We start from the raw sequence: 20,917 nt of genomic DNA, 5'->3' as shown, positions 1-20,917 counted from the left end.
TGATATGAGGACATTTGGCATATAAACTCTGTAAAACAGAAACAATAATTTAATGGTTGTCAGTGAAAGCAAAGCCACTTCTGCACCCCCTTGTCTCCATTTTTCAGTTGCCATTTTGTTTATTTTCACCACGGTGACTGGGTCGGGCACATCACCTGCTATGTTTTGAGTTCCTGCTCCCATCTCCCCATTGTCTGAAGTCTTGTTCCCACTCATCGCCTGTGAGCTCAGTACGGTTTCTTCCTTCCTCTTTTATTCTCTCTCTCCGGCTCTCTAGGTAAGGAGTCTCTGACGTTAGTGTTTGTGGAAACCAAGAAGGGAGCGGATGCCCTGGAGGACTTCCTGTACCGCGAGGGCTACGCCTGCACCAGTATCCACGGAGATCGCTCCCAGAGAGACAGGGAGGAGGCGCTGAACCAGTTCCGCTCTGGACGCTGCCCCATTCTGGTGGCCACCGCGGTACGACAACACACGCTCGCACTCTGTCAACAGAAGTAGTTGTCATTCTCTTGCATGCATCCGAATGTATCAGGATTTGTATTGAAGCTACATCCGTAACGTTGATCACCACAGGCCCCCCTCGCCGGTTGAATAGTTTCCCTTTGTGACTGACTGCCTGTTCTGTCTCTCATCCAGGTGGCTGCTCGTGGTCTGGACATCTCCAACGTCAAGCATGTCATCAACTTTGACCTGCCCAGCGACATCGAAGAGTACGTTCACCGTATTGGTCGTACCGGTCGTGTGGGGAACCTGGGTGAGTGGGACTAGTGTTTGACATGTATTTACTGTGTGTGTCATGTAGGGGTGGGTAGGATTTTGACCCGGCCCATCTCTAACACTCCTTGGTCCTGTTCATAAGGGCATGTGAAGAAAGTTGTAGAACGTTTTGCTGCGGAAAACAGGAAGGAGCTTTCTTTTGTTTGCTGCATATTTAACATGACCCTGACTAAATGGATAAAATATGAATTATCCTTGGATAAAGGCGAAAGGCTTCGGGAAAGGCGACGTTCGAGAGCCGCGCAATGATACAATAAGCCAGCCGACACCTGGCGACTGTCAGCCGGCACTGCTCCCGGCCCACCACAGGAGTCGCTGGTGCGCGATGGGACAAGGACATCCCTGCCGGCCAAACCCACCTCCAACCCTGACGATGCTGGGCCAATTGTGTGCCGCCCCATGGGTCTCCTGGTCACAGCAGAGCCTGGACTTGAACCAAGAATCTCTAGTGGCACAGCTAGCACTGCAATGCAGTGCCTTAGACCACTGTGCCACTCAGGAAGCCCACTGGTGTATGTTTAACGGAAGGTCGGGGTGCTGGTGAACAACAGTGGCGTGTGTGTTGGTCATGCGCATCTGTGTATCACTTCTCATATAACTGGGATGCTAAGAAACGAGTAACTCTAAAACCACAATATTTAAGATCACACACTGCATGAATAGTTAAGAAGCCTTCAAGTATTACTCAAACTCTGTCTCTAGCGTATTGAGCCCTGTCCTCTCGTCTTTGTGTAGGTCTGGCCACGTCGTTCTTTAACGACAAGAACAGCAACATCACCAAAGACCTGCTGGACATCCTGGTGGAGGCCAAGCAGGAAGTACCCTCCTGGCTGGAGAGCCTGGGTTACGAGAACCAGCACAAGGGCACCACGGGACGCGGACGCTCTAAGAGGTACACACTCTCACACCTTTTCAGGGATGTTAAATGGACCACTTGTGTTGAATTTATTGTCAAAGGAGAACACTAACTACATGTTCTGTGTATTTTTGTCTCTCCCTCTGCTAGGTTTTCCTCTGGTGGATTTGGTGCCAGGGACTACCGCCAGACGCCCGGCGGCGGTGGCTTTGGTGGTGGTGGACGCGGCGGCCCTCGCACCGGAGGTCACGGAGGAGGAGGAAGTCGTGGCGGCTTCGGTGGAGGTAAACGCTCAGCCCTCTTCAGAACCATTCTAAATGTCACTTGAGTTTTTATCATGATCTTTTGGAATGAATGTTTCAATCATGTGTGAGGGGAGATCTCTGCAGTTATAACTGAATTTATTGGACTTTCTATCTTCCCAGGTGGCTTTGGAGGCGGGAACTCCTATGGTGGTAACGACGCTGGCTACGGTGGCAACTACAGCCACTCCGGTAGTGGAACTGACTGGTGGGGCAACTAGTCGCCATTGCAAACGGGTTGCCACGCCAACCAAACTCATCCTCTCACGGAAACCACATGTTGACTACGCCAGACTAAAACACCCCCTACCCCCTCACTCAACCCTGTGTAGTTTCACTGACACACAGTACATTGCACACACTGTGATTCTCTGCCCTTTCGCTTCTCTCACAAGGAGCAAGACGCAACGCCAAGACAACCAGCGCAGCGCCGATCTATTGGAGAAGAGCAGAGATTTGCACATTTTTCAGATAAAAGGAGTGCTCACATGTATGGTCTGATATAGCAACTCGGACCAAAACAGCAAATCCTTTCTTTGTATAAACGGAAAAGAAACCCAAGAATAACCTGAGGATCATTTGTATGTTAATGTACTGTGCCTTTTGAATTTAGACAGGACTAATTCTGTGTCATTTCACCAAATGAATGTTGGCCAAGAGCTCTGAATTATTGTTATTTATTTGGTGAAAAAAGAAGCATAGAAGAGAACTGCTTGTACTTAATCAAACCTTGGCAAACACTGGGGCATTGTGGCTCGTTCGAGTCATGAATCCATTTGAACCTTTCAAAATTGTGGCAGTGACATCATGTAGCCTTTTCTCGGGTTCAACCCAGAGTTCCAACAGCTAACATCACTGTAGCATCCGACATCACTGGGCCGTTCTCCTAGTGCGTCTAATAGAACTGTATTCTAATCTTTAAGGGACGAAGAGTTCGATTACTTTTTCTTTTTTTTGCTCACTCTATCCTGGATAGGCTCGTCTATAAAGGATACGGTAGTCTTTCGAAAAGCCATTCCAGATCTCTTAACACTTAAAGTCATTAAGCTCCGTGCTAACAAACGCACACTGGGGTTACATTCAAACAACACAAACACTCAATGTTGTAACTTGTTACTCCACATCTATTGACTTGACAGTGTTATGGCAGCTAGTAAAGTTAACTAAATGCTAGCTACATTAACTGGGCGGTGTTTTTATTTTGATTTAAACTCCAAACATTTGAAGTGGGCGCATGCGCTGTATTTGAAAAACAGTTTTTTTTCTTATTTGAGTGAAATGTTTCTCCACACCTGTAACAAAAAAATGGCGCCATCTTGGAAGTGAAGTTCAAAATGGCTCTATAAGGACCACAGCGTCGGGGGGAGGGGGGAGGGGGTGCACAGCGTGGGAAGGGCACAGTGTGGCGCGACGTTAACGTTAAACCGTCTTACCGTTGACTGAGCGGTGGAGCCGGTATTCTACGCATGCTAGTGTTTTGTTTTTTGGTCAAGGAGATATAAGACAAATGAACTGAGTCGCAGGCTTAACTTAATTACAACCCTTTTCTCTTTTCAAGCTGCGTTGGAGGTTCATCTGTCAGAGACAGGAGCAGTCCATCACTAAGGGTTAACCAGTCAGAAAGGAAATGGACTGTTCAGAGTAGGACAGTTGTGCCCTGGGCTGGTGTTATGGGGTGGTCAGGGGTTTGGGCTCAAGTTCAGTGCGCCAACATTGCTTTGGTTTCCATTGCTGCTTACCGTAGCTGTGGAGGTGGCCAAAGCTGGGCAACTTTTGTCCCCTTATGGTATATATATGTACTGTCAACTCCTCTGGGGGGTTGTCTGCTTTAGATGTGTATAAAGCTCTGGTACCGAATGGCCAGGCGAGGCTTTTCCGCTCAGAGGAGCAGCTGAGGAGGGAAGGGGCATTTGGCGAGCTCTAAGTGCGCTATGTTTCTTCTCAAGTGTGTTGTGCCTTTGAACACTTTTTAAATTGAACTTAAAAAGTGGATGCACTGACAGTGTTTGAGAACTTTGATTGAATGGTGCTACTTGAGTTTCAGTGTGTAGGCCCTCGTTAGTTGTCGTGCCCATCAAGTTTTACAAAAGTTATTTTATTGCACATTTAGAGTTTTATATAAATGTCTTGAATACGTGTCCTTAAGCTTCCAAATATTGTTCGAGGAGATTGTGGGAAAAACGCAGCTTGTTTACAAAGGGGAAGGGTTCTCAACATTTAACCAGGATTTATTTGGGACCAGGGGATTAAGCAGTTGGAATTTAGCCATTTGCACACAGATTTCTAGATTCTACTTTTGCTGCTAGTTTTGTGTAATTTATTAAGCATTTTTGAGAAATATTTATTTTTCTAAGCCTCAAAGTGGTTCTTTGAAAGTTTCAAGAAACTTGACCAAAAGACGGTAACAAACACTGGCACTTGAATGTTGAATGTCACCTGTATGCGTGAAATTTATATTTCGGGGTAGTGTGAGCTTTTTAATGTTTAAGACATATTGGACTCTGTCAATAATAATAATATCTGCAGTTGTTTTGAGGCCTTGGGCCCTGACATATCTAAATACTAGCTAGATAGTCTGATTGGCCTTCAAAAGAAAAAATGGAATTAAACAGACATGCCAAGGTTTGGAATTAAAGTTCTCAAAAGAGCAAAAGCTAATTTTCCTCAACGTACCAGTGCAGAAGTGCATGGGATTGTCCAATTGTGTGCGTTGTTTAACACTTCTAATTAGGCCTATAATTATTTTTGTTCCAGTGAATGTCTGGCACATGGCAATCTTAAACAAACATGTGGTTTATTCTCTGTTGCATTTGCATATATGGCACCTGTAGTAATTGTTTTCCCCTCAGAGTATTGAGCAGGTCTCTGCTGCAGTAGTGTTCCCCACTGTAGCAGGACATTAACTAGCCAGACCACAAGATGACTATGCTATGACCACCATTTACTTGCTCAGTGCCCTGAGACATACACAGGTGTTTAGATGTGGACTTTGCTTTCTGTACTAGCTTAGAGGCTAATGCACTGCATGGGGAGAGACTTGGCTGTGTGACTATTGTAATGATTTTACCAAAATAAAAAGTTTGAATGCAAAAGTACCTTATTATAAAATGTAAGCATGTTTTATAAGATTTGTTATAAATGTAGGACAGGCTATTGCCTGGAGTGTTTGCGGCAGAGAGGAGCTGCGAAGTTGGCGCTGGTTGAGATTTGATAGGCTTCAGTTCTTTTGAAGATAAAAATTAAAATAAAATAAAAATTGATTTCATTAAAAACAAACCCTGTCACTTGTCTTATTTTTTAAATGTTTTTTCCTGTATGCCTTTGTCAAATCCAGGTTGTGTCCTGTAGTGCACATATTGGCCAAACGTTTTACACGGTACAATTTAAGGTGAGCCTTATTGGGCAAGTTCAGGGAGAATCCCTTGGCCCTGTTTCTCAAACATTCGTCCTGTTTTGTGCCTACTAAACCGGAATGTGATCAAGTCACTGGGCACAAACTAGTTGATTCAATGTTATTTTGGCCTAATTTGTCAATGGAATGTATGTGGAACAATACACTGAATTTGAAGAAAGTCAGCAATTCGTTTTGAAGGTTGACATTTCAACTACAGGATTGTCATGGTAACCAATTTACATAGACTAAACTTGTATAAAATGCTGAATTTGTTCCTGTGGTCTTTAAAAACATCTATACCTTTTTGTCTCTCCATCCAGAGTTTTAACCAAGCTCAGCCCTGCTTAGTAATGATATTTAGTGAGAATTGTTGAGGGATATCCTCTTAACTGTCTTAACTGTCTCTCTTCCAGGGGATTTGCCATTAAGAGATGGGCTTTTGGGAATGTGTGTGTGGTCTAGTTAATGATGAAGCAGACAAGCACACGCTGACTGGATTAGTACACAAGGAAATCAGTCAATTGAAATTTAAACCCTAATCTATGAATTTCACATGGCTGGGAATACAGATATGAATCTTTTTGGGGCTTGGATCAGAAAACCGGTCCGTATCTGGTGTGACCATTTTCCTCATGCAGCACGACACATCTCTACATCGAGTTGGTCAGGCTATTGATTGTGGCCTGTGGAATGTTGTCCCACTCCTCAATGGCTGTGTGAAGTTGATGGATATTGGCGGGAACTGGAAAAAGCTGTCATACATGTTGATCCAGAGCATCCCAAACATGCTCAATGATACAATGCCCACTTAACCCGTAAGCCAGCCGCACCAATGTGTTGGAGGAAACACACACCTGGCGAGTGTCAACGGCACTGCGCCCGGCCCACCACAGGAGTCGCTATTACGCGAAGGACATCCCTGCCAGCCAAACCCTCCCCTAACCCTGACGATGCTGGGCCAATTATGTGCCGACCCATGGGTGTCGCGGCCTGCTGCGACAGAGCCTGCACTCAAACCCAGAATCTCTAGTGGCACAGTTAGTGTGCAGGCCATGGGAGAACTGGGACATTGTAAGCTTCCAGTAATTGTGTACAGATCCTTGCGACATGAACATTATCATGCTGAAACATGAGGTGATGGTGGTGGATGAATGGCATGACAATGGGCCTCAGGATCTCGTCACGGTATAATTTAAATTGCCATTGATAAAATGCAATTGTGTTCATTGTCTGTAGTTTATGCCTGCCCATAACATAACTCCACCACCACCATGGGGCACTCTGTTCACCACATTGACATCAGCAAACCACTCGCCCACACGTCTGCGGTTGTGAGGCCGGTTGGACTTACTTCCAAATTCTCTAAAATGACATTGGAGGCAGTTTATGGTAGGAAAATTAACATTCAATTCTCTGGCAACAGCTCTGGTGGACATTCCTGCAGCCAGCATGCCAATTGCACGCTCTCTCAAAACTTGAGACATCTGTGGCATTGTGTTGTGTGACAAAACTACATTTTAGTGTGACCTTTTATTGTCCCCAACACAAGGTGCACCTGTGTAATGATCATGCTGTTTAATCAGCTTCTTCATATGCCACAACTGTCAGTTGGATGGATTATCTTGGCAATGGCAAAGGATACATGCTCACTAACAGGGATGAAGCAAATTTGTGCCCAAAATCTGAGTGATCTTTTATTTCAACTCATGAGACCAACACTTTACATGCTGTGCTTGTATTTTTGTTAAGTGTATATATAACATTTGCAAAGTCATCAACAGCTATTGTTTAAATTAAGACCAGAATTCAACTAAAAATAGACCATACAATAGGCCTAGGGTTTCAAGATCTGGTTGATTTCAAACATAATGATATTCAGTGAGATTGAATCTTGTCTTGTCAACACAACCACATATTGACATTTGAAGGAGATCTCCTGCTTGAATAGTTCCATCTGTGCCACTGACTTAGTCTGGCTTTAATTCCACTTGGTCTACAAATGTATAATTGATTTGTTGGATTCACGTCTCCATCTCTACCAAAAAGCAAAGTTGAAGTATAGGACTAAATCAAACGTTATTTAAAGTGCAGTTAAAGTTTGATTTGATTTAGTCCCACAATAAATAGCCTATTAACTTGTCTCCAACTCAACCAAAAATACAAGTTAAAAGTCCATCTAAGCCAGTGGCTCAGATGGAACTATCCAAGCAGTAGTTACATCTCCTTTAAATGTTTATATTTGGTTGCCTTGTCAACCAAACACAATTCATTATTATTTTTGTAATACAGTGAATAGCTTAAAGCTAAGGCTATTTTACAGTCAAATCTAATGTAACGTTCAACATTAAAATTAGTAACACGGCCACATTTTGAGGTTACTGAGCGTTATTTAAGATACTCTTGAAAGAAGTAGGTTTTCAGATGTTTTTGGAAGATGGGAAGGGACTCCACTGTTCTGACTTTAGGAGGAAGCTTTTTCCACCATTGAGGTGCCTGTGACAGAGAAGAGCTTTGACTGGACTGAGTGAGAGCTGTGCTCCCGTAGGGGTGGGGTGGTGAGAGACCAGAGGTGGTGGAACAGAGTGCTCGGGTTGGGATGTAGGGTTTGAGCCTGAAGGTAAGGAGGGACATTTCCCCTTGCTGCTTCGTAGACAAGCACCAGGGTGGTGCAGACACAGATCCTCTCCACACCGCCTGGTAGGAGCGACCTGCCATGTAGGATGCAATCCAGGAGTGTGAAGAGCCTGAGATGCCCAACCCCAAGAGGGTGGAGAGGAGGATCTGATAGTTCACGTTGAAATGACGTGGTGTGCCCAGTGAGTGGATCTACTGGTAATACATCAACATGCCAGAAGCATGGGATTTGAGTTGGGGTAATCTGACCCCAAATTGGTGGTTAAGATCCTCTTTAGGAGCATCCGCACTGATTGATGACCTCTGACCTCTTAGGTTGAAAGAGGTGGAAAGCATGCTGGCCGATGTTCTGGACGAATAGGAAGCCTAGATTTGACAACTTGTTCTCCTTGATGAACTGAAGTGGTTGTGGATATAAATTCGTAGATTTGAGCTAGTTTTGTAATGTGAGTTGTGCTGCGTTCTGCTGGGTTACAGGCCTGGCTGTGCTGTTAGCGTAGAGTACTGCTTTACCCCTCTGTTAATCCCTGTCTCTCCATCCATCCCTCAATCTCTCTCTCCTTCCAGGGGATTTGCCATTAAGAGATGGCTTTTGGGAATGTGTGTGTGGTGTGTAGTTAGTGATGAAGCAGACATAAGCACATGCTGACTGGATAAGTACACACATGAATAATATGCACGCACACAGGTTTTAATGACGGTGGGGGTTGCTGTGGTTTAAGTGCAGGAACACACACACACACACACACACACACACACACACACACACACACACTGGTGTACTCAAACCTATCAAACACACACGTTCATGCAAATATATCCGCATATACTTGCACTCCCAGACACACACACACACTCTGCCTCCGTCAGACAGGACCTGTTCGCCTGTTCAGTATGTGGGAGGGACTGACTGACCGGCAGGATGGACGGACAGACAGACAGATGGATGGATAGGAGCACACCTGGATCACACATGGACACAAGTGTCAGACATGATTGACAGGTAAGAACACTTTGTGTGTTTTATGGTATTTTAATACTTTTTACAGTCCTGACATAATTATGACAGAATTATATATAAGTGTGTTGTCACACTATTTATTCGCATAATTTCCAAATGTAATTTTGGTTTGTCTCCATGTTTATGTCATAATGCAAAATGTCCTTAAAAATAGTTTCATTGCTTGTGTTTTGTAACTTTTGAAGGGTCTTGTGTTTGTGTTGATTTGATTTGAACTGGTACCTATTTTAATGCTGTTCGTCTTGCCCTTTACTAAAATGCCAACCTGTTTTTTGGGAACACTGCTTGCAAACTGCCAATATGAAATGAATAGATCTTTTGTTAACTATTAGTAAACTGTTTGTGAATAATTGTATTAGTTCATGTATTTATTCACATTTGTAAATACATATTTTATATTTAAACATTATAATAAGATGACTGTAATTCTATGTAAATAATGAACAACACGACTTTTAGATTGCTCCATGTATATAACAATATTAACATATTAGTATGTAGCAACATCTCTAAGCGTCATACGCAGATCTAACCTGATACAGTGTTGATGTGTTTTAACAGAATTGTGTGTGTGGTTTCAGATCTTCTTTAATCCTGTCATGTCCCAGATGAGAGACTGCAGGGATGATTCTCATTGTTTTCACAGGTCAGTCTCTCACTCATATCGACACGGTCTATTATTCACTGTTTCTCGACCTGTTAACGACCTGTTTGAATACTTGGAAAGTGTGGATGGATGGAAAAACAAACATAGCTACATATAGTCATGTCAGATCAGTGATTGGCTCTATTAAAAGACTAAGATAACTCAATAAGAAGTTGTGGGCATGTTTAAAGTGGCAATCTGGGATTCAAACAACGACAAAGCGCACACCCCTCCACTTTCTTGGTAAACAGCTGATGGATGGGACTGGAGAAATATAACCACTCCCAAATTCATACGGGGCTGTAGATTTTATTATTATTATTTATTTATTTCACCTTTATTTAACCAGGTAGGCGAGTTGAGAACAAGTTCTCATTTACAACTGTGACTTGGCCAAGATACAGCAAAGCAGTGTGACACAACACAGTTACACACGGAATAAACAAACGTACAGTCAATAACACAATAGAAAAATCTATATACAGTGTGTGCAAATGTAGTAAGATTAGGGAGGCAAGGCAATAAATAGGCCATAGTGGCAAATAATTACAATTTAATAATTAAACACTGCAGTGATGGATGTGCAGAAGATGAATGTGCAAGTAGAGATACTGAGGTGCAAAGGAGCAAAAAAAACAATAAAAAAACAATATGGGGATGAGGTAGTTGGGTGGGGTATTTACAGATGGGCTGTGTACAGGTGCAATGATCTGTAAGCTTCTCTGACAGCTGATGCTTAAAGTTAGTGAGGGAGATATAAGACTGCAGCTTCAGTGATTTTTGCAATTCGTTCCAGTCATTGGCAGAAGAGAACTGGAAGGAAAGGCGGCCAAAGGAGGAGTTGGCTTTAGGGATGACCAGTTAAATATACCTGCTGGAGCACGTGCTACTGGTGGGTGCTGCTATGGTGACCAGTGAGCTGAGATAAGGCGGGGCATTACCTAGCAAAGACTTATAGATGGCCTGGAGCCAGTGGGCTTGGCGACGAATATGAAACGAGGGCCAGCCAACGAGAGCATACAGGTCGCAGTGGTGGGTAGTATATGGGGCTTTGGTGACAAAATGGATGGCTCTGTGATAGACTACATCCAATTTGCTGAGTAGAATGTTGGAAGCTATTTTGTAAATGGCATCACCGAAGTCAAGGATCGATAGAATAGTCAGTTTTACGAGGGTATGTTTGGCAGCATGAGTGAAGGATGCTTTGTTGCAAAATAGGAAGCCGATTCTAGATTTAATTTTGGATTGGAGACGCTTAATGTGAGTCTGGAAGGAGAGTTTACAGTCTAACCAGACACCTAGGTATTTGTAGTTGTCCACATATTCTAAGTCAGAACCGTGCTGAGTGCTGATGTTGGGCGGGCGGGGAGGTTCAGGCAGCGATCGGTTGAAGAGCATGCATTTCGTTTTACTTGCATTTAAGAGCAGTTGGAGGCCACGAAAGGAGTGTTGTATGGCATTGAAGCTCATCAGAAGGTTTGTTATCACAGTGTCCAAAGAAGGGCCAGAAGTATACAGAATGGTGTCGTCTGCGTAGAGGTGGATCAGAGAATCACCAGCAGCAAGAGCGACATCACTGATGCATACAGAGAAAAGAGTCGGCCCGAGAATTGAACCCTGTGGCACCCCCATAGAGACTGCCAGAGGTCCGGACAACAGGCCATCCGATTTGACACACTGAACACTATCTGAGAAGTAGTTGGTGAACCAGGCATTTGAGAAACCAAGGCTGTTGCAATGGAGTGAAAACCAACTTATATTTTAGGTTGTGATGGAGTAAGAATGTTGAACTAAGCTCATGAGGCATTTATAAGTAATGTTCTTCAAGATATCATTCATTTTAAAGCCCAAAAATGTATGTATCAATCCCAGATCGCCCCCTCCTTAAGAGTCCATTGACGCACATCAATCAATTAACATAATATAAAAATCCCCATCAAAATCAATCTGTTTAAACTATAGACATCTGCTTTTTTTTGGTATGGGCTACATCTCAATATACTGCATCCATCTATATCACCCTTCCGGATCTGTGGTGGATTGAGATGCAGCCCATACAAAAAAACATCTCCTGTAGAAAGTGGCGAAGCTTCAGAGCTGTTGGTCAGAGCAGGAGACATCCCAAAAATTGGTCTTCTCACGAAAAAAAAAAAAAAACAGGTTGGCCTCCAAAAAGAAAATGACCACTCCATGGAAAGTTTTACTCTATGACACCCACAAGACTTCTCTGAAGGTAACCCGTTTTAAAAGATGTACAGAATTAGTTTTGTGCCATTAAAAAAAAGGGATTAAATATGTGTCACAAAAAAATAAATATATTTCCAGATTTAAAAAAATATATATATCCTAGAGATATGACAGACACTTTAAAAACGTGTTCCTTATTATTTATTTTTTGACTCTCTGCATTGCCATTTATGAATGTGTAATTTGAATAGTTTCAGTGAACTATATTAGTAAAGGCCAAATTCTATATTTTATCAAATTATTTTTGTATATATTTTTTATGATACCTACAGGGGTCTTAAAATTAAAAATCAAATAGCTAAATGATCCAGGGTATCCATGGAGGTTTGGAGGTTTTGGAGGTTAATGGGCACGGAAAAGAGGCTAGAAAAGCCTATGGTGACATGTCAGTAACACAGCCAGGCACAGCTTTAGGAATGAGTCATAAAATGGTAGGCTATACATGCTCTGGAGTTTCTTTTCATTTTACATTGTAAACATTGTGTGGTTGAGCATATGAATCCAAAAACCAATGTTCTCACACAAAGTTTCACACTTCTTATTGAAATGCCTACTGATGATGCTCATGCGCTGAACGTTTTTTCTTGAATCACGTTACATTAATCTAATAGATATACAACAGACTAACATTAGATGCCCATTCTATTTCCAGTCCACTAATTCCAGTCCATCTATTTCCAGTCCACTATTTCCAGTCCACTATTTCCAGTCCACTATTTCCAGTCCACTATTTCCAGTCCACTATTTCCAGTCCACTATTTCCAGTCCACTATTATTAGATGCCTATTCTATTTCCAGTCCATTAATCCAAACAAGCCTTTGTTAATCCAAACATGCCCCCCAAACCCCCCACAAAAACCCTGGATACTGGGTTTGATTGAACAGTGGCCCTTAATCTAGAGAGATTTTATTGATTGATCAAATTAAAATCTACAGTAAGACTCCCAGCAGTCTTACTGTAGCTGGATGAGAGGGTAAAATCCCAGTCCTATTGTTGTATTAACTCATCCCTAATCTGAGTTGCTCTGTCTTAATCACATCATTATTTGACTTGACTGCGGTCTGGTTTGGCATGATGCTAGAACCCTGAGAACAGGCCTAGCTGTCAGGCCACTGTGCAGCGTGACTCCCTTATCAAATCATCACTATATCCACCCTGTGCCCTGGTACACATTTACTCACAACACCACTTTAATCTGGGCAGAGGGAACATTGCAGATCATATCCCCTCCACAACGTGATTCTAATATATACTGTAGTGGGGATTTTCACTTGTCGATAATTATAATGATTATTGTAATTATGATCGCTGGGGCCTTAGTGGGCAGATGCCAACTTCTTTCTGAGCTTTAGGAGCAACCTAGTCCTAGTCTTCCTTCAGTAAAAGTATCTCTAATAAAAAGCTGATGTTTATAACCACTGTATATACCTATGCACTACCTATGCACTACCTATGCACTACCTATGCACTATGTTTATTAGAATCCACCCTCAAAATACTCATACTTGGTGAGATGAATGTAAGCAAAAGGTGAAGTTTGACATACAGTATGTATCTGTTAATCAGTGATATGGTTTGTTTTGCAACATCTGCGTTGTGTAACATAAGGTTAGGGTTACTGAATGAAAGTCGTAATCCTAAAACTTTCAAATCAGGTCTGGTGAAATCCCCTCTCATCTGCACTGCAGTATTAACCAATCCTTCTCTGCCATCCATCTGTCTGATTCAGCTAAATTCATTTTGAGACATTTTGGGCAATTTATCATTTTGAGAAAAAGATCTTTGTAAATATAAACAAACCTCTGCTTTCTCTTTCTCTTACCTTCCCCTCTATCTCCATCACTCCTCCATATGTATCTCTCCTCTTTTCTCCTATTTCTTCCTCTCTCTCTTCTCCTCTTATCCTCCCTCTAGTCTCTGTCCTGTGCCTGTTTCCCCAGGCTGCGCTGGCTCTGTGGGCATGCGCACGCTCCTGCCCAGCCTCTTGCACGTGCACGCTGGAGAAGAGCTGCAGTGTGTTGTGTGACCGCTCTGGCCTACCCGACCTGCCCCGGGAGTTCCCTTGTGAAGCGTCCTCCATCAACCTGGACAAGAACAGCCTTAAGTTCCTGTCTGAGAGGGCCTTTGGTACCCTGCCGTCCCTCAGGTCCCTGTCCCTGGACCACAACAACATCTCCTTCATCACCCCTGGGGCCTTCAAGGTCAGCAGCAGTGGTGTAAAGTGCTTAAGTAAAAATACTTGAAAGTACTACTTAGGTATTTTTGGGGGGTATCTGTACTTTACTTTAATAATTATATTTTGACAACTTTTACTTTTACTTCACAACATTCCTAAAGAAAATAATGTACTTTTTACTCCATATATTTTCCCTGACAACCAAAAGTACTCATTCCATTTTGAATGCTTAGCAGGACAGGAAAATGGTCAAATTAACACAATTATCAAGAGAACATCCGTGGTCATCCCTACTGCCTCTGATCTAGCGGACTCACTAAACGCATGCTTCGTTTGTAAATGATGTCTGAGTGTTGGAGTGTGTCCCTGGCTATCCGTAAAAACAAAAACAAATGATGCTGGTTTACTTAACATAAGGAATTTCAAATAATTTATACGTTAAGTTTAACTTTTGATACTGAAGTATATTTTAGCAATTACAACCAAATACTTTCAGACTTTTACTCAAGTAGTATTTTACTGGGTGACTTTCTCTTTTACTTGAGTCATTTTCTATTATAGTATCTTTACTTTTACTCAAGTATGAAAATTGGGTACTTTTTCCACCACTAGTCAGCATCAACATCTTGACTGTTGTATTCCCAAAAATGTAATAAAAACTGCACTTGTCCTTTTCTCCTAGAACTTTGCCCGTAACTATTTTATTGAGGGAAAATGTACTTACTACGACTGTGATATGTAGTTGGCTCGCATAGCTATCTTAAAGAGAGTTTGCTAAAGAATAAGAGAGTCAGCTAAATTAGTAAAATGTCAATGGTAGGTGGAAATGTTTGGTTACAGGTCAGATACAAAGAAACAACATGGGTGACATACTGTACATGTACTATACATACACACCTAACAAACACACAATCAAAAAGAGATCCATTACAATCAAGATTACAAATAGTCTTTTTGCTTGAGATTATGTCCTTTTCCTCTCCTGATATACTGAGCATTTGGTTGCTATTTTTTTTTCAGTATTATTGATCATGTTTTGACTTCTCTTACTGCTGTACGTGAACAGTTTGGAGTGTATAGAATATATGATTAATATACTACTAACACATGTATTATTATGATCATTCTCTAGGGTCTGCCCAACCTAGTGGAACTGAAGATGGCCCACAACGAGTACATCCGTTACCTCCACACCCGCACCTTCACCGGGCTCAAACGCCTGGTCCGACTGGACGTGGCCGACTGTAACCTCTTCAACATGCCCGACCGGATCTTTCTAGAAAACTATGCTCTGAAGGAACTGTTCTGCTTCCAGAACAACTTCCGAAGGATTCCCGGAGCGTTCCGCGGGATGGAGAACCTGACCCACGTCTACCTGGAGCGGAACAAGATCGAGGCAGTGGCATATAACTCTCTCCTAGGCCTGGGGAACCTCAGGTAGGTAGCAAGCTGTAACTCTCTCCTAGGCCTGGGGAACCTCAGGTAGGTAGCAAGCTGTAACTCTCTCCTAGGCCTGGGGAACCTCAGGTAGGTAGCAAGCTGTAACTCTCTCCTAGGCCTGGGGAACCTCAGGTAGGTAGCAAGCTGTAACTCTCTCCTAGGCCTGGGGAACCTCAGGTAGGTAGCAAGCTGTAACTCTCTCCTAGGCCTGGGGAACCTCAGGTAGGTAGCAAGCTGTAACTCTCTCCTAGGCCTGGGGAACCTCAGGTAGGTAGCAAGCTGTAACTCTCTCCTAGGCCTGGGGAACCTCAGGTAGGTAGCAAGCTGTAACTCTCTCCTAGGCCTGGGGAACCTCAGGTAGGTAGCAAGCTGTAACTCTCTCCTAGGCCTGGGGAACCTCAGGTAGGTAGCAAGCTGTAACTCTTTCCTAGGCCTGGGGAACCTCAGGTAGGTAGCAAGCTGTAACTCTTCCTAGGCCTGGGAACCTCAGGTAGGTAGCAAGCTGTAACTCTCTCCTAGGCCTGGGGAACCTCAGGTAGGTAGCAAGCTGTAACTCTCTCCTAGGCCTGGGGAACCTCAGGTAGGTAGCAAGCTGTAACTCTCTCCTAGGCCTGGGGAACCTCAGGTAGGTAGCAAGCTGTAACTCTCTCCTAGGCCTGGGGGAACCTCAGGTAGGTAGCAAGCTGTAACTCTCTCCTAGGCCTGGGGAACCTCAGGTAGGTAGCAAGCTGTAACTCTCTCCTAGGCCTGGGGAACCTCAGGTAGGTAGCAAGCTGTAACTCTCTCCTAGGCCTGGGGAACCTCAGGTAGGTAGCAAGCTGTAACTCTCTCCTAGGCCTGGGGAACCTCAGGTAGGTAGCAAGCTGTAACTCTTTCCTAGGCCTGGGGAACCTCAGGTAGGTAGCAAGCTGTAACTCTCTCCTAGGCCTGGGGAACCTCAGGTAGGTAGCAAGCTGTAACTCTCTCCTAGGCCTGGGGAACCTCAGGTAGGTAGCAAGCTGTAACTCTCTCCTAGGCCTGGGGAACCTCAGGTAGGTAGCAAGCTGTAACTCTCTCCTAGGCCTGGGGAACCTCAGGTAGGTAGCAAGCTGTAACTCTCTCCTAGGCCTGGGAAACCTCAGGTAGGTAGCAAGTTGTAACTCTTTCCTAGGCCTGGGGAACCTCAGGTAGGTAGCAAGCTGTAACTCTCTCCTAGGCCTGGGGAACCTCAGGTAGGTAGCAAGCTGTAACTCTCTCCTAGGCCTGGGGAACCTCAGGTAGGTAGCACGCTGTAACTCAGAGAGAGAAAGGCAGACTCTGTTCACTGTTGGCTGCTTTTGGCAAGAAGTTCTTTAAACATTTCAACCATGTTGATCTTTATTCAATTTGTACAGTTTATAAAACCTTTGAAGCCAAATTGGTGCAAAGACAAAATAATGTCAAAACATTATAACTGGCATTATCTTATTGGCGCCGGAGAAGAAGACTGACGTTTTTACGATAATGTCAAAACATTATAACTGGCATTATCTTATTGGCCTGGGGAAGACTGAGGTTTTAGGATAATGTCAAAACATTATAACTGACATTATCTTATTGGCGCTCAGGTGGTAGCAAGGCTGATGTTTTTCCTAGGCCAAAACATTATAACTGACATTATCTTATTGGGCCTGAAGAACCTGATGTTTTTAGGTAATGTCAAAACATTATAACTGGCATTATCTTATTGGGGAACCGTGAAGAAGACTGACGCTTTAACTAATGTCAAAAAGGCATTATAACTGACATTATCTTATTGGCTGCTTTTGAAGAAGTTCTTTTTACAAATGTCAAAACATGTTGATCTTTATTCAATTTGTACAGTTTATAAAACCTTTGAAGCCAAATTGGTGCAAAGACAAAATAATGTCAAAACATTATAACTGGCATTATCTTATTGGCGCCGTGAAGAAGGCTGATGTTTTTACGATAATGTCAAAACATTATAACTGGCATTATCTTATTGGCGCCGTGAAGAAGACTGACGTTTTTACGATAATGTCAAAACATTATAACTGACATTATCTTATTGGCGCCGTGAAGAAGGCTGATGTTTTTACGATAATGTCAAAACATTATAACTGGCATTATCTTATTGGCGCCGTGAAGAAGGCTGATGTTTTTACGTGTCCCCAACCAATTGTTTTTTATTTGTTTGTTTATTTGCTTTGTTTGTAACTTATTTTTTAAACTTATTTTGTGCATAATGTTGACACTACTGTATTGTTATTTTACTGCTGCTCTTTAATTACGCTTAATATCTTATTCTTATCCGGATTTCTTAAAACTGCATTGTTGGTTAGGGGCTCGTAAGTAAGCATGTCACTGTAAGGTCTACTACATCTGTTGTATTCGGCGCATGTGACTTTGATTTGATTTGATTTTTGACAAACTTCTTGTTGAGCAGAGAACATTGAGCCGACATTTCTTTCTCTTTGTCTGGATAATTCATTATCCTGTTCTTTTTAGATGTGCATAATCACACTTCTCATTTCCCAAAACCCGTCAGGTACCTGAACCTCCAGGAGAACCGCATCAACGTGATCCACGACCAGTCCTTTCAGGACCTCATGCGCCTGGAGAACTTCTACCTCAACGACAACCTGCTGTCTGAGCTGCCTCGGGTGGCCTTCAAGGGCCTTAGCCGCCTCAAGATGCTCAACCTGGGGGGCAACCAGTTCACCAACATCTCCAAGACCTGGTTCAGCGACCTGGTGGAGCTGGAGGTCCTCTACCTGGACCGCAACCGCCTGGTCTATATCGAGGAGGGCTCCTTTGAGAACCTGACCAGTCTGATCACCCTCCACCTCAACAGCAACAACCTTAGTTCCCTGCCCTTCCCTGTCTTCCAGCCTGTCTACTTCATCGGACGCCTCTACCTCTTCAGGAACCCCTGGGAATGTGACTGCTCTCTGGAGTATCTTAAGGAGTGGATGGAGAGTTATAAGTTGGTCCGGGACATCCCCTGCGCCTCCCCGTCCTCCGTGGTTGGCCTGGATCTGAGCGAGGTAGTCTTCGCCAGGGTGAATGGGTCATGCCTGGATCCGGGGGAACTGAACCTGACCACAATGTCTTCGGAGATCCTCTCGACCACAGAGAACCGTTTCAACAGCCTGATCTCCAAGCTGCTCCAGCAGGAGCTCAGGGAAGAGGTGGGGAATGGGACGGAGAGCCTGAGGAACGGGACTCTGCTGGACCCTGCAGAGGGACTCAGCGCTGGGATCAAAGGGGCAGACGTCAGCCAATCACTGGTCTCATTGTTGGTGATGTGGTGTGTCTTCTGGATGACAATTGGCCAATCTGATGTGGATTTCCTGTTTGGGCATGTGACTGGGAACTGAGAAATGGAAGAATGTATTTCGTAAAATTGGGTGATTTCTTCCCCCATTGAGAGGAAAGCTGTTTAGAATGAAGGACGCTACAGACAAGTCAATCTTGAGTATCTGACTGTCCAATGAAGTCTTGTGGAGTATGTGGCGTTCCTGCTGATGAAAACTCACATTTGTTTGTTGTTCATCCTTTTGAAATGAAAGGAATCAGTAATACAACAGGTTCAGATCACATGGATACAGGCTGAACTGAGAGGGTGGCTCATGTAAAACACTGAACTGCTTGATATTTGACAGCACAGATTTGTCTCGTACTATGCAGAATGTCCATGAAACCATGGATTATTGCAATGGTTTATATTTCAATACCTTCCTCGTGTTACATAACATTCTCTAATGAATGATAGCATTCATATTATATAATATTTAATGATAGCATTCATATGATATGATATTTAAAACACAAATGTGTTCCCTGTAACATTAATAAACATGATTCTAATTCATGTAAATGTGTAAAAGTTGACAGGTCAAGTCCTCAGCGCCTTTATATTCTCCACAGATATTTTCTCATTCTTCTTGTTTTAATCATTCAACTCAGTAAATGTAGAATGTGCAGCTTTTCATAAATGCATTAATCTTCTTACAGCGTGCTCCTCTTTGCCTTGTAAGCCTCTGTCTAGTCTAGCACAATGTAATGGAGGGAGTTTATCATTAAGTTTTGCCTCTTATGTGGACCTGATTTCCCTTATACAGCATGTTGTTCAGTCAATAGGGAACATGATCAAAAAGACAGAATGAACTGCATTCTTTGGGATGATCGACAGTACTGTGTTGACTGTCACATGACAATGTATCAATGGACTATCAAAGCACTCCCTTTTTGCATTAGATTTGTACTATTGATGACGCAGCATTTCATACACAGTCTCTGTGCACAGTAAATATGCAATTTTGCATATGGGTGTGCATATTAACACCTATCTTTCTGTTTAAATAGGTACAACTATCCATCATTTGCTATGTATAGAAACACATGTTTCCTATGAACACAATGTTTGCTAAATACCGCTTGCCAAACCAATGATTTAGTTAAATGGTGTTCGTTGGCATAATATAATGATTAATATTGACCTTCACAGAGCGATGTCTACTAAACTCTTAACACACAACCTTACTCCTACACATGATTTAGGGCTTAGATTCAATCTGTTTCGAGGAAGAGCCTTGTTATAGCACACTGAAAGGGTAAAGGTCATTATCCGATTGAGCCGACATATACAGGGCACATTGTCTTTTAATTTCAATCACCCTATAGCGCCGATCTTTCATGCTACGGATCTAATCTAGGTCTTAGATTTACGTCCAACAGTTTGAACTCTGACCCTGATCTGATAAGGATGTCCTTTTAGCCGAGTGGAAACGTCAACCCACCTGGTGAAGTAATGGTGAATCTGCTGTTAATGTGAGATGAGGTCTATATGGGCGACAAACTCCTGGGATGGGCTGGACGCTGCAAGGCCATGGTGTCATATTAGATTTACTTTATGTATTATTACCATGTATTATATAATGCATTAATGTATTTATTTAATGTATTCATGTTGGTGTTATTTTTTAAATTATAAACTGCTTATATTTCTCCATTTTTGTATTTGGACTGAACCACTAGGGAACTGGATGAGGAGGGTGATGGTGTGGTCTGACCGTGATCATGATAATGAGCTAGGTGGAGTTTTCTCCATTTTACTTGCAACTGTCCAGCTCTTTCTGATCTAACCCTAAGGGGTCTTCAAAAAGTGTCTAAGGTTTAGAGGTTTAGAGGTTAACTGGGAGTGAACGTGTGATAGAGATGAACTGGGCTTAAAGTAGAATGGTTAGACGCTGCTTGTGAACCTGAATAAACATCATGTTCTCTCTCTGTGTGTGTGTGTGTGTGTGTGTGTGTGTGTGTGTGTGTGTGTGTGTGTGTGTGTGTGTGTGTGTGTGTGTGTGTGTGTGCGTGCGTGCGTGCGTGCGTGCGTGCGTGCGTGCGTGTGTGTGCGTGCGTGTGCGTGTGTGTGTGCGTGCGTGTGC

At 43.1% G+C, this 20,917-nt stretch overlaps 2 protein-coding genes across 5 annotated transcripts in view; both read left to right on the top strand.

The window, feature by feature from the left end:
- The window catches only part of LOC118366722 (ATP-dependent RNA helicase DDX3X-like), a 28,707-nt gene extending 23,496 nt beyond the window's left edge, over positions 1-5,211 (top strand). For all 4 annotated transcript variants that reach the window (XM_035749325.2, XM_035749324.2, XM_052493099.1 and 1 more), the window contains 5 exons: positions 278-459; positions 637-754; positions 1,513-1,669; positions 1,784-1,917; positions 2,059-5,211. In XM_035749325.2, the coding sequence (XP_035605218.2) occupies positions 278-459; positions 637-754; positions 1,513-1,669; positions 1,784-1,917; positions 2,059-2,156 (689 nt within the window). In that variant the 3' untranslated portion in view covers positions 2,157-5,211. The remainder of the gene's footprint in view (positions 1-277; positions 460-636; positions 755-1,512; positions 1,670-1,783; positions 1,918-2,058) is intronic.
- Positions 5,212-8,824: 3,613 nt separating this feature from the next.
- On the top strand, positions 8,825-20,753 carry nyx (nyctalopin). The gene is made up of 5 exons (XM_052492613.1): positions 8,825-8,966; positions 9,566-9,630; positions 13,793-14,079; positions 15,187-15,491; positions 18,022-20,753. The coding sequence occupies exons 2-5, from the start codon at positions 9,609-9,611 to the stop codon at positions 18,851-18,853; spliced, it is 1,446 nt and encodes a 481-aa protein (XP_052348573.1). The 5' UTR covers positions 8,825-8,966; positions 9,566-9,608; the 3' UTR covers positions 18,854-20,753.
- Positions 20,754-20,917: the final 164 nt, after the last annotated feature.

This window comes from Oncorhynchus keta, chromosome 34 (genome assembly GCF_023373465.1).
Source record: "Oncorhynchus keta strain PuntledgeMale-10-30-2019 chromosome 34, Oket_V2, whole genome shotgun sequence".
NCBI lineage: Eukaryota > Metazoa > Chordata > Actinopteri > Salmoniformes > Salmonidae > Oncorhynchus > Oncorhynchus keta.
The sequence above is the reverse complement of the archived record's forward strand: the minus strand, read 5'-3'. Positions and strand labels throughout refer to the sequence as shown.

Excerpts from the sequence above, each read along its gene's own strand:
- nyx (XM_052492613.1), top strand. The coding sequence starts at position 9,609 with ATGATTCTCATTGTTTTCACAG. Across the intron at positions 9,631-13,792 it reads GATTCTCATTGTTTTCACAG|TCTCTGTCCTGTGCCTGTTT; the intron begins GTCAGTCTCTCA and ends TCCTCCCTCTAG. Across the intron at positions 15,492-18,021 it reads CTAGGCCTGGGGAACCTCAG|GTACCTGAACCTCCAGGAGA; the intron begins GTAGGTAGCAAG and ends AAAACCCGTCAG.